The 14304-nt window shown below is 39.4% G+C and overlaps 1 protein-coding gene across 3 annotated transcripts in view; it reads right to left on the bottom strand.

Annotated features, from left to right (window-relative positions):
• Ltbp1 (latent transforming growth factor beta binding protein 1) overlaps window positions 1-14304 on the bottom strand; it is a 379032-nt gene that overhangs the window by 111797 nt on the left and 252931 nt on the right. For 2 of the 3 annotated variants that reach the window (XM_028773422.1, XM_028773423.1), the window contains 3 exons: window positions 7069-7236; window positions 4363-4431; window positions 2112-2134 (listed from right to left, as the gene is read on the bottom strand). In XM_028773422.1, coding sequence (XP_028629255.1) covers window positions 2112-2134; window positions 4363-4431; window positions 7069-7236 — 260 coding nt within the window. Of the gene's footprint in view, window positions 1-2111; window positions 2135-4362; window positions 4591-7068; window positions 7237-14304 lie in introns of all 3 variants that reach the window. The other variant, XM_028773421.1, reaches the window with a different exon arrangement.

The raw sequence follows: 14304 nt of genomic DNA, 5'->3' as shown, positions 1-14304 counted from the left end.
CACAGAGATCTGTCTGGCTCTGCCTCCAGAATGCTAGGGTTAAAGACATGTACCACCACAACCTAGTGGTCCATCCTTTCTTCATCCATGGTCCTCAGCGCTACAGTCTAGACTCATCTCTCATGCTCAGCTGATTGCATCATTGACTTGTCCTCTCAAGCTACCAGTCTGTCTCCTTCAGTTGCTCTTGCAATAGGTCCAGGAATCACTAACCACTCATTACATTTCCCCACATACCCTCCTCTCCAAAAAAAGGCAGGGCTGTTACCTGTTAGAGATGCCCTCCATCAGTCTCCATGTCCTCTTCCCTGAAGCCCATGGCTTACACCATTGAAGAGCAGCCCACAATCAAGCACTAACTCACTCCTGTAGCTTACAGCAGTATTTCTCTATCCATCTTAAGTGTAGTCTTCCTAATCAACACCATTTGGCCACTTACCAGGCAGGGACCCAGTTCAGCAGCTACTGCCCCACTGATTACAAGTGTAGTTCCAGCTGTCAAGGCAGGACCATGTTCCCTTTCTAACAGAATCGTTGTTGCTCCTTTCTAAACCTTCCCACATAAATGTCTCACCCTTGGACCAACCTCATTTCTCCACATCTACCTTCAAGATGGTGAGACCTTTGTAAAGTTTCAATAGTAAACAGATCTTCATTCCAATTCCTACCCTGACTACTCCCTTTTAAGTTAAAATGAAGTTAAGACTATACAAGGAAAATGGTCAAATGAAGTTAAGACTATATAAGAAAAATGTTCACTATCTCTTTCTGATTCAATCCCCCCTCTCACTCTGTGTGTGCGGGTGGGGGGTGTTGCAGGTGTTCACACCCATGCACTAGCACATGTATGTGCACACACACTTGTGTCTGCCCATGCATCTTCATCTATGTGTGTGTGCACGTAGGGAACAGAGGTTGACATGCGGTCTCTTCCTTGCTCATTCTTCTTACCGTTTGAGAGAGTATCTTTTCTTTCAGGGCCTCAATTACAGTTACAATGAACTACACCATGAAAGAGCTGAGTTGAGACAGGTTTGTTTAGGCAGCTTACTGGCATACTTACAAGCCCAATGATTTCTCCCTTGTGTCATTAAGAGCTAAACTCAAAATCAACAAAATTGCAAGCTACTGTCTATCACCCATCTTTAAAGATGCCACAGCTGTGCAAAGCTAAATACGCAAATCCGTTGGATTTCTTTCAGACTCCCTGTAACATGATATCTCCAACATAACTGTAAATCATTCCAAGATCATCATTTCCTTCTTTGGGATTCTTATGACACATATATGAGAACTTATGACATACACTAGCAATTGAAACACTATTTAAAATAGTTTATTTCTGCATCTATGTATCCCTCATATAAGTTTTAATACTTAATATATTCTTGGCAACTGGATGAATGATATATAAATGAAAACCGTTTAATAACTGTATAATTTTCATCTTATCAAATAAAGATTCAAGGAGTACAGAGAAGATGCATGCTTACATATACAGGACATCAATTCAACAAACGTTCACATTTCTTGCTATTGGGTCTCACTTTCTGCTCCCACCTCATGCTGCTAAACCCAATACTGATAATTTTTGCTAAAATTTCCAAGCAACAACATTTAAGCATTGTGGCCTTCAAGGGCAAGTACTGTTTTTAATCTAATTTTATCTAATTCTAATCTAATTTGATCCAAATGTTTGTGTTAAGTTTTAGTTGACTTAGAGCCTGGCTTACTTTTTTAATGCATACTGATAACACCCTACTGCGTGGACACAGCAGAGCCTTTCTTCCCACAGTCCACACAACCAGTTGATTCTCTGAATTCTGCTCATTTTTCTTCTCTCCATATTTTAGCTTCTGTGTTAATAGATGATGCTTCCCACCACGTCCCTGAGACCTCTTAGCTATCCCTCTCTGAGCACTGAGAATAGCAACACCCATTTAGATAATCCAGTCATGCAATTTCTTGTATTGATGAACTGAACTTCCTTACAGTAAATGATCTCTAATGTGAATGTCCTAAAGTTAAAACAACAACAACAAAAAGACCTATACATAGCCTTAAAAAATGTCCTGAAGTGAAAAAAAAGATTTAAAAGATAAATGAATTACCTTCTCAGGAGGTGCTGTTACCACTAAAACCAGAAAAGAGAGGTGAGAATTAGTACAGGAAGCACAACCCACTGATCAGATTTCAGATTTCAAAAGGCATTAGAAAATCAGTATCTTCCCCAAACAATTATGAAGCAAATTAAGTCAAATGTGGAATGCCAATCACTTGCCACCTGGGAGGCTTTTACACACGAATGACCAAGAACTTTTTGTGCTCTTAGTTGTTCAGCTACCAAGGTTCAGAGATCAAAGGTTCAGAGACGTTCATTCAAAATTAAGAAAATTAACCTCAAGTTTAAAGAAAACACTTCCTGAAACATTGTTTAATGCTTAATCTTGAGTTTGGGGAACTTGCCGTGTCTTAGAAAACAAATGTTCCCAGTGTTCAGAAATCCATCTGAAGTCAGTAGTAAAAAGAATGACATTGTTTCATAGAGACAGGAAAATGGGTCCTGCATTTCTTTTATATAATCCAGTTTTTAATGAAGGCTTCTGATTATTTTCATGCTAACTAAATTGAACAAAAGCCACATCTTATAAGCCAATAAGAGACAATTACAACTTAGCATCAATATAATTAGCAACTTAAGTATTACTCAATCAGTAATGTTCTTGTGGTGGGGTGAGGTCTTCGTATTTTTGAAATGCTTGTTTTCATTAAGAATTCCTAGCACTAGTCAACAACTTTGTTTATTACTTGGAATTTTCTGAGTCACTGTGTCTCCTTAGCTATTAGCAAATAAGTTGGATGCATTAATTCCAGGAAGAAATGAGCCTACCAGATAAATTAAAACCACCACTTTTTTTCTGATGGCAGGAAGCTGTCTTTCTATGCTATGCAACCCATTGTTAAGGAATTCTAGAGACAAAGCCATACTTATGCCCATCTCCTTATGCTAAACAAAGGATGAGCAACCTAGCCCAGGAGTTTTTAACCTTCCTAACACTGAAACCCTCATGTTGTGGTGACTCCTGACCACAAAGTTATTTTTGTTGTTACTTCCTAACTGTATTTTTGCTACTGATATAAAATCACAGTGTGAGTATCTGATATGCAAGATGGTCTTAGGAGACTTCTGTAAAAGAATTGTTTAACCCCAAAAGAGGTTGTGACCCATGGGCTGAGATCTGCTGACCTAAGAAGACAGAGACAATACCAGGTGAGGTCTTACTTGCTCTGCCTACCCAAGGAAGAATTACAGCACCCTGAGTGAACCAATAGAAAGAAATAGGCCAGAAGGCACCAATGCCCAGAGCTCAGAACAAAGCCTGATACTAGGGAAGGAAGTTATGCCAAGCTCCCACGTGACTCACAAATGGGCAAATCTTTACCTAAGAATTAATGGCAAAAGCCAAAAATGCTTTTTGTTTTGTTTTTGTTTTTAGAGGGAATAGATACATTCCCTACAGACCTAAAACTGTTCATTTTTTTCAGGAAAAAGGCTTTTCTGTGGAAATCAAAATAGTCAATATATGTTATACACTAAGGAGAGAAGAAAATCTCTCTTGGGGGGCTGGGGAAGCAGAAACTGTCAAAACTAGAGATCGCTAGACTCTGCCTTTAGTCATGGGTCCCATTATACACTGTTTATGACACACAACAAGTCAGATCTATGTCTTGAATTTCTCACAAGGTAAATGAAAGGACCACACCAGGGTCCTCCCAGACTCTTGAGCTGACTGGTTCCTGCTTTCCTGCCTGTTACCTGGCATTGTCCCACCTGCCAGCTACCACCTCACGAAAGCTCACCCTATACTTCAACATTTTTAAGCCTGTGGATTCTCCTTTATACAGCAGAATTCTGGACACAAAAATGAATCTGGACCATTCCCTGAAGACAAAAATCCCTCTCCAGGAGTAAACATTCTGGAATTCACATGAAGTATTGTTACCTTCTAAGTACACCCACCACAGCAGTGTCTCTCAACCAGGGAAAGTGGTCCATACTGGATCTAAGGATGTTTTCAATATTCAGGCACTTTTTAAGTTGTAACAAAAATAATGTGTGTGTGTGTGTGTGTGTGTGTGTGTGTGTGTGTGTGTGTGTTGGTTTGTGGAGTACTACTATCATATAAAAGTCAAAGAACATTGACTCTGCTAAACATCCGACAACACCCAATATAGCGTCTCTGTCCACTTGAAAATGTCAACATTAAGGATAAAAGCCATGTTCTAGAAGGATAAAAATAAACACAAACATACAAACACAGAGATGGATGGCTAGAACCCACACCCAACATGTAAGCTCACCTTTGGGTTCCGCCACTCCCGGCCCATGTTCCCGCGAGGAGGTCAGGGCCTCCACAGGCTCTTCCTTGGCTGGGAGAGGTGGAGGATGAGTACTTTTAGCAACAGGTTGAGTGTTCTTTGGCTTGACAAATACAGCTTCTTTACCTATATGCTGATGGATTGGCCTGCGTCTATGAACGCCAGAAACCGTATAACCCATTCCACCAGGACAGATTTCCTTAAAAGCAGCTAGATTTGGGATGGGAAAATATTCCTTTTAAAAATCTAACAGTGCAAACTTATACAGAGGAAAATATCATGATGAATATCTCTTAATAAATCATCACTAACATAGGTACATTTCAAAACTTGAGAAACAGACGCAAAATGTAAGCAAATTGCTTAAATTTCTGATAGATTTGTGTATTTACCAGAAAAATTTCAACTTTTACTTTAAACACCTATTCATCTATTAATTCCTTATCTTACCCAATTAAGATACATATTTAGCATGAATTTTATATATTGTATTACATGCTAGTAGCCAATATGCCACTATGTAGACTATATTATATATGTAAACTATATTACATACAAAAATATGTAATATGCTGGGAGTCGTTTTAAGCACAGGTGACAGCTATGTAACATGTGAGTATGTAATATCATCAATAGTCAGGTTTTCTCCTTTCCCCTGCTTTTGTCCTTTCACTCGTTATTAATGAAGAACTCAGTGGACATGGGGCACTGAAACCCTCCTGACTTGTGTCCAGTTGACAAATCCCAGGACGCAGCCAGAATGGCATGCTACATCTGGAATGGAGTTACTGGTGAAAAGGGGGTAAAGAGGGGAGTGTTTTTGAAGAGGACCTTCAGTAGTGAGAAGAAAGCCACACGATAGCAACAAGTCAGAGGCTACAGACAGAAGCTGAAGCAAGAAAAAAAAGGCCAGACCAAGCTGTGTGTGGTTCTCTCTATGGTAGGGATAACCAGCAAATCTGGTCAGATTCACTACAGAGGACAATGGGACATTCTGTACTCTGTAATCATCACCTTCATTAGGAAAAATGTCTTTAAAATGTCTTTTTCCCCCTCTGAGTGGACTGGGTATGATGTGTGATTTGCAGACCTCCAGCAGCAAACCCCAGGGCCAGAGGAGTGCGGCAGACAGATGCAAACTCCACATAATCCCTGGGCTGTTGGGGTTGGAAGCAAATTGCCAAACGCAAACAAGGGGGCTTAGAGTCAAGTTTTTGTTTCTACTTTTAAAATTGGAAGTAAAGTAAGTCATTTCTCATTTTCACAGAAAAAGAAACCGTCTACTGAATGCACTGGGCCTGGAATTAGTCTTTAATAAAAGGAAAACTCTACAGTATTCCCTTAAAGCTGAGATACTGTTCTTCTGAGGATTCACTCACTCAACTGCGGAATCTACTAGGACAGAGAATTCTTAATTAAAAAACTGGATAGTTCCAGAACAAAACATGGTTTCCTACCAAAGCACATATTTGACTAAAAGTACCACATGAGTAAAACTTAAAACAAAAATTGTATGATAAATACCATAATAAAATTTAGTTAACTGTACTTTGGAAAGCAGCCCTGATGAACATTCCCCATCTTAGTTACACTTCACATAAAGATTAAAAACCTGTCAAAATTGACCTTAAGGAGAAATGGGGGGCTATGAATGACAAAGCTTTGTTAGTAATGAGTGTGTCAGAAGGCACAGGAGTGTGCTAGAGCCTATGGGAGAAGTCTAAAATCATCCAATCTATCAATTCACTGACAATAAAATGTTACCTTTGCCATAGTTGTTTCTTTTGACTCTAACCACTACCAAAGGTGAACTATGATACTAAAATTTACATTTAAAACCTGTCTACTCTTGTATAATTTACTACACAATGTAGTGTAAGACACTACATGGCCCTAGAGATTTAATGCACTTTTCTACAAGAGAAGTTTCTCTAAAGTAAACAATTTAGTGTGACGCTTGGCAGCTACACCAAGCCGGTGAAACAGACGCCACACCTTCCTTGACCTTATGATGCCCAATGCTTACAGGTCATGTCTCTTTTTCTTCCATTGAACTCCTTTAGACTCTGCTTGGGAGTTTATTGATTCCTTGGTAAAATTATATTATCTAGAGAACTGTATGCTCTCAGAACACTAAATAATAATGAATCAAACTGAATTCAACTTATTAATACTTGACCGCCTTCACAGTTCACTGTGGTTTTGGCAGGATCTCCTTTGGAGTTATCTTTGTAGAATAAATTCAAAATTGAATACAATTCTTTATATTTTCAATTAGAGACATCAAGTGCAATTTTAATAACTGAATAAATAAGTCAATGTCCATTAGGCCATTAACTGTAAAGCAAAATAATGTGCAGCAAACCATTAGGAAAGCACGTGGCCCAGTACAGCTTTCTGGTTTTTATACTTCAATATCAGTCCTCAAGTTCTAGAAGCTGATAATAAAATACAAGGTATTATTTTCCTAGGTTAACATGTAAAAAGAAGTCCATAAATAATCGGGAATTCCTATGTACATTTTCTTTTCTGACTTGAGTTTCTCCAACTATACTTTCTTCAGATACAATACAAACACACAATACCATTAAAAACTAAACTAAGACACCTAAAGTAACCCAAGCTGCTAAAGTCATTTTGTTCCTGTAGCTGGGGACATTAGTGTGCATACAGCTGGCTATGGCTTACCTGTACCTGGGAGAGGACATTTCTCACAATGTGGGCCCCAGGCCTTGCCCACACTACAACAGCAGATCTGCTTGGTGAGGTGAACTGAGAGAGGGTGCATACACTGCCTTCCAGGACTGACAAGGCGGTAACAGGGCCCTTTCTCTTCTGAGATCAGAGGGGGATCCGCTAAAGAGAGACACAAGCCTGATGTCACTGAAGAAACAATTCATATCAACTTTAAGCTAAAATAACATGGCCCTCAGAGCATGGATGAGAAACCTTGCTTTAAGATAAATCTATCAGATAAGGGAGATTATTCATTTTTTGTTAATTGTCCATTCTCTAAATCATCTTTGGAGTGAGTGCACCAGATGCTCTAGCTAGTTATTCCTGTTTCTGTCTGGATTCTATTTTTTAACAAATATTAATACAGAAATGTGAGTATAAGTTAAAATTTTCCACCAATAGCTAGCTGTCCAACCAACCCAGTCATCTATGATTAATTACAATTTCAACCAACTATTTCCCTGTCCCCCTGCTGTGACGATGTAATGGGAAATGCACCCTATAGTTTAAAGCATTTGAAAACTTGGTCCCCAATTGGCAGTGCTGTCTGGAGAAGTTTAGGTAGTAAACCTTTACTGGGGACAGCCTTTGAGATTACACACATGCATGCATGCACACACATACACCACTACTTCCAGTTTCCTTTCTCTGCATTGAACTTGTGGTTCAAGAGGTGAGTTGCCAGTTTCCTGTTTCTATTTCTATGCCTGATGCTTGCTGACTTGCTGTCCCCAACTCTATGACCTCTAACCCCTTGGAAGTATAAGCCAAGTTAAACTTTGTTTTCCTTAAATGGCCTTGGTCATAGTGTTTTATCAACACTATGCAACAAAGATAATATACTTGTCTTTTCTGACCCTTACTTTTTCACATTTTCATTTACATAAAAATTTTATGGGTTTACGGAAAACTCATTTTGACTGGAAATAATGATTAAGTTTGTGAACGAACAAGCTGTTTATCCTCCATGATATGAATGGGCTTCATCCAATCTGTTCACACATTTACAAGAAAAAAAATACTGATCTACATTGAGCGAGATTAAATTCTGTCAGTCAGCTCCCTTCAGGAGCAAGCTACTACATCAGCTTTTCCCCAGTGGAAAGTTTGCTGCCTACTCTATAGATTTTAGACTCGTCAGTCTCTGTGCTTATGTCAGCCAGTCACTTGAAACAAATGCAACCTCTTACTTATGCAAAAACATGTATGATGTGCATACATGTTCACACTTATAAATGTATGCATTAATATGTAAGAAAGCTTATACACTAGCATTTATGTTGTACATGGAAGAGGTATTTCTTTCAAGAAATTGGCTCATGTACACATTCTTATCTTATTGGTTCTGGTTGTTTGTTTGTTTAATGCTAGATTATGTACTTGACAAGCCTCAACTCTCTTGCTTATAAAGAACAGGGTCACTATGCATACTCATCTATGATATTCTAAATCTTTGGCACATAGTAGACACAGAATGCATGTTCAGACATCTATAATCATATAAAACCCAGCTTTCTCTGTTCTATCAAGTACATGTGTGCCCATCTTAACCCTTACTTAGTAACAGAAGTTCAACAAAGAAAAGAGAGATATCACAAGTGAACTGAGGTTTGGAGGATAGGGAATAGATGGAAAAAAAAACAGAACACTCCTGAAGATTCCAAACCCACACATGTATTGAGGGCATGGATCAGCGGTAAAGCAATGTGCAAGGCCATGAGTTCAATCTCTCATAAGACCAAAAAACAGACAGAACAAAATAAGCAAAATAAGCTTCACAAAATATGTCTAATAAAGCCAACTCTGCTGTGGCTTCTAAAAGAAGTAGGTAGACAGAAGCGTCTGGAACCTTCCCTCTCCTGCCCACTCTCTAGCTTCTGTGCAAGTAAGCTAGAAAAGGTCAAAGGTCACAGACTAAAAGGAAAAGAAAGCTTAGCAGCAGGGTAACAGATCCGCAAAGGAAAGTAAGCCCTTGGAATGATTGATGCCACTCACATAAGACATATGTGCATGTATGTGTGTGCCCACACATATATGAGTGCATTTACATGTAGGTATATTCTATAGAACCTATACATAATCCTCATGTAGCTTTCAAAGTACTTTGCTCTAGAATTTCCTTCCCCAAATGACTGAGATTGCTTACAATCCATATTCACATAAAACGGGGCTTAAGTATAAAACTAATCACATTTGTGTTCATGCTAGGTCCCAAAAGACAACAGGGGACCTCAGAACAGAACAGTTTCTTCAAATTCTCGACATTGTCCCAAAATGATTGCTACTCATCATTGTTGTAGTCTTAATAGGAAATGCTACACACAGGCTCTTGTGCTTGAAGAAATGCTGCCCAGCAGCTGATAAGTTTTGGAAGGCCATGATGCCTTATGAGGTGGTGCCTTAAGAGCGCTCCAAAATTAAATAATGGCCCCCTGTCAGTTCAGACTATTTCCGTGTTCCTAACTCAGTGTATGGAAGAACAGAATTCTGTGGCTGATGTGTCATTTGACTCTCTGAAGGAACTTTACTTTAGCCCTATTCTGCCTTACTTCATTCACTTCTAAAACAGAAAGACTAACAGCATACATCTCAAGGAGATCTCATAAATAATACACAAGACAATCTATGCAAAGGACCTACTACATGATCAGGCACTTAAATATACCATAAAGGTTATTGCCAGGATGGTTTCATTGTTACCATTATTATCTGGCCAGCAAATTGGTGGCACAGATCTGTCTATCCCCCAGGTCATGGCACTATGTCCTATAAGGAATGGTCTGGTCCCTGAGCTGAGGTAGCCATAGAGAAGAAAACAAAAACAAAAGCAAACAAACAAACAAAAGGAGGCACAAAATGCATAGTGAAGACTTAGAGACTTCACTGAAAGCCAGATGAGATGAAAATATCTGAGCTCACAGGCTCCACTTGATAGCCTGAGCAAACAGTGTTTCTGTGGGCAACAAACAGACAAAAACCCACCCATTCAGCAGGGAAGCCCTGTAGGGAAAAAGTTAGAGAGTTAGAATTAACTTCATTTCACTTTCTAAAAAACACCTAAAAATACAAGCATAAAATCTAGAGCTATATGATTCAATACATTAAGCAAGAGGCACACATTACTAAATAAAACTTATATAACATTAAGTTAAAAGTTTAGCTCCTCTGTTTTGGACTGACTATTGCCTTCTTCAGGCAGCATGGGTGCAAACATTCCTACTGTCTCAAGTACATTCTACCCAACAGCTGTTCAGCTTAATGGTCCAGCACACCTTTTCTGTAATGGGCCAGAAAACACGTATTTTAAGTGTTATTAGCCCCACAGTCTCTGTTCTAACTTCCTAACTTCGCCATGATTACAACAAAAGCAGCCTTAGACAACATATATATACATAGATAGATAGATAGATAGATAGATAGACAAACAGATAGATAGATAGATATGGCTGTGTACCAATATAACTTTATTTACAAAACCAAACAGTAGACAGGTTCTATTTCGGACTGCAGTTTTCCTGACTGCTGACCTAGAACCAAAAATCTGGATGCCCAAATCCTAGTTATACATCTCAAATCTCTATAAACTGTTGATTACTACTTATATGATCTCCAAAGGCTTCTAGAACTCTCTTTGCTTTAATTTCCAACATGTGAGACATGAACAATAATTACACATTTGATAAAGTGGGTTGAGAAACTAACTACAAATCATATAAATGTGGCAGGCGTTTTAGAAAGGACTTGCCCTTCTTTGTCTCATGACCTCTAGGGTGATGGTAGAAGTTCCTGAGCACATCTCCTTCGGGCCTCCTGTGTCTGTCAGTTAACTCCACGTTCAAGGATAGAACATATAGAACATTAAAAGCCCAAAGGCAGATTGCTTTCATCTGGGGCCCTTTCCTGAACCTCAGCTGCAGGCATTATGAAGATGCATAAACACTTGCAGAAAATCGAGTGCAGTTCAGAAGGTAGAACATCTTCCCTGGTTTAGTGCACTTTTCTTCACATGACTGTGATAAGCCCAAGCTTTACACTTTGCCCCACAAGATAGGCAGGGGCAGGCTTGGAGGATACTGGTCCATCTCCCTAAGCTACAAGCACAGGTCAGAAGAGCCAGCAACTGTCAGTCACCTCCTCCTCTCTTCCGTTTGACTACATAAAGTCAAGGGCAGAGAGCGGGCAAGGCAAGACTGCATCCTTAGGCTGGAGTCAAAGAATCCTGAGGGTGTTCATATCACAGCATTCAGGAACACGGAGAGCTTCCCAGAGCTTCCCAGAGCTCCTCAGTAACTGCCAAGTAAGTACACTTCTTAGAGGTCAGAGTCAGCCACACATTTTATAGTCCGGATGTACCCTAATTTCATACGGCTTAAGCAAATGCTATCAGTCTCTACCACATGTTTGCACATTGAAGCTCTGGCGCGCATGTGTGTGTGTGTGTGCGTGTGTGTGTGTGCACGTGCACACATGCACTTGCTCATTTCCCAATTCCTCTGCTACTCTCCCATGACTATGAAGGATGCACTATTTGTCCTCACTTACTGAGAATATCACATTCTCCCCTGATTCTTTCCAACTGGCTTTTATACTCATCAGTTTCTTTAGACAGTTCACCAACAAATCTGGACAAATAGGTACAAACCACAAATTCTGAAGGAATTGGACAAACATCCATGATACCACATGTGGTAAAATCACAGACAATAAGAAAGAAAGAAAGAAAGAAAGAAAGAAAGAAAGAAAGAAAGAAAGAAAGAAAGAAAGAAAGAAAGAAAGAGGGAGGGGGGAGGGAGGGAGGGAGGGAGGGAGGGAGGGAGGAAGGAAGGAAGGAAGGAAGGAAGGAAGGAAGGAAGGAAGGAAGGGAGGAAGGAAGGAAGGAAGATCTGTGGCCTCCATGCTGGTAAAGAGCCCACCCAATTTTAACTCTGAGTTCTACACTGGAACACTTAACTAGCAACAAATATCCCTTAATACTTATCATTTCAGCTGTTGCAGCTGACCCTTAAAATTGAATTATTTATTTTTCCAAAAAGAATGGATGGTTGTTTAATAAGTTCAGAATTATTTGGGCAATGGCAAGAAAAATACATTCTAAGGAGCTGTGCAAGTGTTTCAAGATTCACATTGGCAGGTTTCTACAATTTCATTAAAACCTGGATGCCTGCCCTTCATGCTAGACATGAGATCTTGTCAAACTCTCACAAGTCTATGGAGGGTTCTCCAAGTTTACCTAATCTGCAACCTTCATTGTGAGAATTTTGACCAGACTGTGTAAGATAAAAATGCATTTACAACAAATTCTGTATCAAAGTGTTTTTTTTTTTACAATAATTGCTGCTTACATTAGAACCTGTTTAAATGTTCATTTATGTAGTTCAAAGTACCTGAAAGACACCTCTAAATTATCTGGATATTATTGACAGTTTTGTTTGGTTCCTAAGTTTTCAGATGTGCCTTGTATGAAAACTTTACAGTCTAATTTAGCAACCCTCTAGGTTAGGTGCCTGTCTGCTTCAGGTTAGAACCAACCATAAAAGAACACAGCGAGAGAAAGCAAGAGAGAAAGAAAAGACTTACGTGTACAATTTCCTAATCTGCATTTGTCAGTTTGAAAAGGAAAATAGGAGTAATTAGTAACAACATTTCAAAAGGCTTAACCCAGCAAGCAGGACTGTCAGTTTTACATGACTTCATTTCCTTTCTCTATAGCACAGCTCAGAGAACAATAAGCGGCCCTTAAGCTGATGGGCCAAGTCCTCATGGAGACTATTTTCACCTGATCAAATGTGAGGCAGTTTAAGAAACACCAAGTCCACATCAGAATAAATTCACAGAGCCTAGCTGGACAGAAACAGGCAGAATCGCTCTTAAAGTTACCTCACCCTGCTGTGAAGTTTTTAACCTTTGTATGACCATATACTGTTTTGTTTTCTTTTTTTTTTTTAATGTGCAGCATTTACCTACTTTCCTAATAATGATCAGGGTTACAATAAAATGTGGTCATCTTTTAAAATTCTGCATTTGGAGGCCTAGAGAGATGGTTCAGGGGTTAAAAGCACTGGCTGCCCTTCCAGAGGACCCAGGTTCTATTTCCAGCACCCACATGGCAGCTCACAATTGTCTGTAACTCCAATTCCAGGAGGTCCAGTGTCATCTTCTGGCTTCTGTGGGCACCAGGCATACATGTGACATAAAGATATACATGGAGACAAAACACCCATATACAATAGATTTTAGACTGATATTTTTTTAGCCTGAATTTCAGGCTAGGGAGAGAGTTTATTTGGTAAAGTGCTCACCCTGCAAGCATGGGAACCTAAGTCGGATCCCTAGAGTCCATATAAGAAAAAACCAGGTGTGTGGCAACTGCTAATAATCCCAGTGCTGAAGAGGCAGAGACAGGTGTATCACTGTGACTCCCTGGCCAAACAATCTAGCCTAGTTAGTAAGTTCCAGGGCCAGTGATGGATCTTGTCCCCAAAAAGCAAGATAAATGGTGCCTGAGATATGATACTTGAGGTTGTTCTCTTGTCTAAACACATATACCACACATATATACTTACTACACACACATGCATGCAATGCATACATGCATACAGCACACAGCACATACGCACAGCAAACACGCACAAGTTATCCTCTTTGGGGCTTTTTACTTCAGGTGCCTCCAACCTAATTGTCAGACAGATCACATAATGTATAATGATCATGTAAATACCCAAATGACTATACTGGATTCATTTTCATGAAGACACAGCCTATTTGTTGAAATCATATTTCAATATTATGTGGCTTCATGGGAGACTTTTACCTTTGCTCTATAGGAAAGAAAACCCCAGGGACATTCCTTAACTAGTAGCAACATACTGAGGGCCTTTTGTAGATTTAGAGGACATCAGGGCAGAGCCAGAAAATCTGAAATGCCGGGCTTCGGAATGATTTTCCAGGCTTTTCTAACTGAGAAAGTACAGTGAAACCTCATAAAAACAGACTCCAATGACTCAGGATTTGCAATAATTAAAGGCAGAAGCTGAGGCCAAGCTTGATTTAGCCTAAAGAAGCCTTAAATATTTATGAAGGAAAAATCTGTTTTTATCTCCCCAAACCACAAAGAACTGATAAACCTATTTAAATAAACTTTCTCTCTCTCTCTCTCTCTCTCTCTCTCTCTCTCTCTCTCTCTCTCTC

Source organism: Grammomys surdaster, unplaced genomic scaffold (assembly GCF_004785775.1).
Source record: "Grammomys surdaster isolate TR1022 unplaced genomic scaffold, NIH_TR_1.0 227, whole genome shotgun sequence".
Taxonomy (NCBI): domain Eukaryota; kingdom Metazoa; phylum Chordata; class Mammalia; order Rodentia; family Muridae; genus Grammomys; species Grammomys surdaster.
This window is presented reverse-complemented; position numbering and strand designations above follow the sequence as displayed.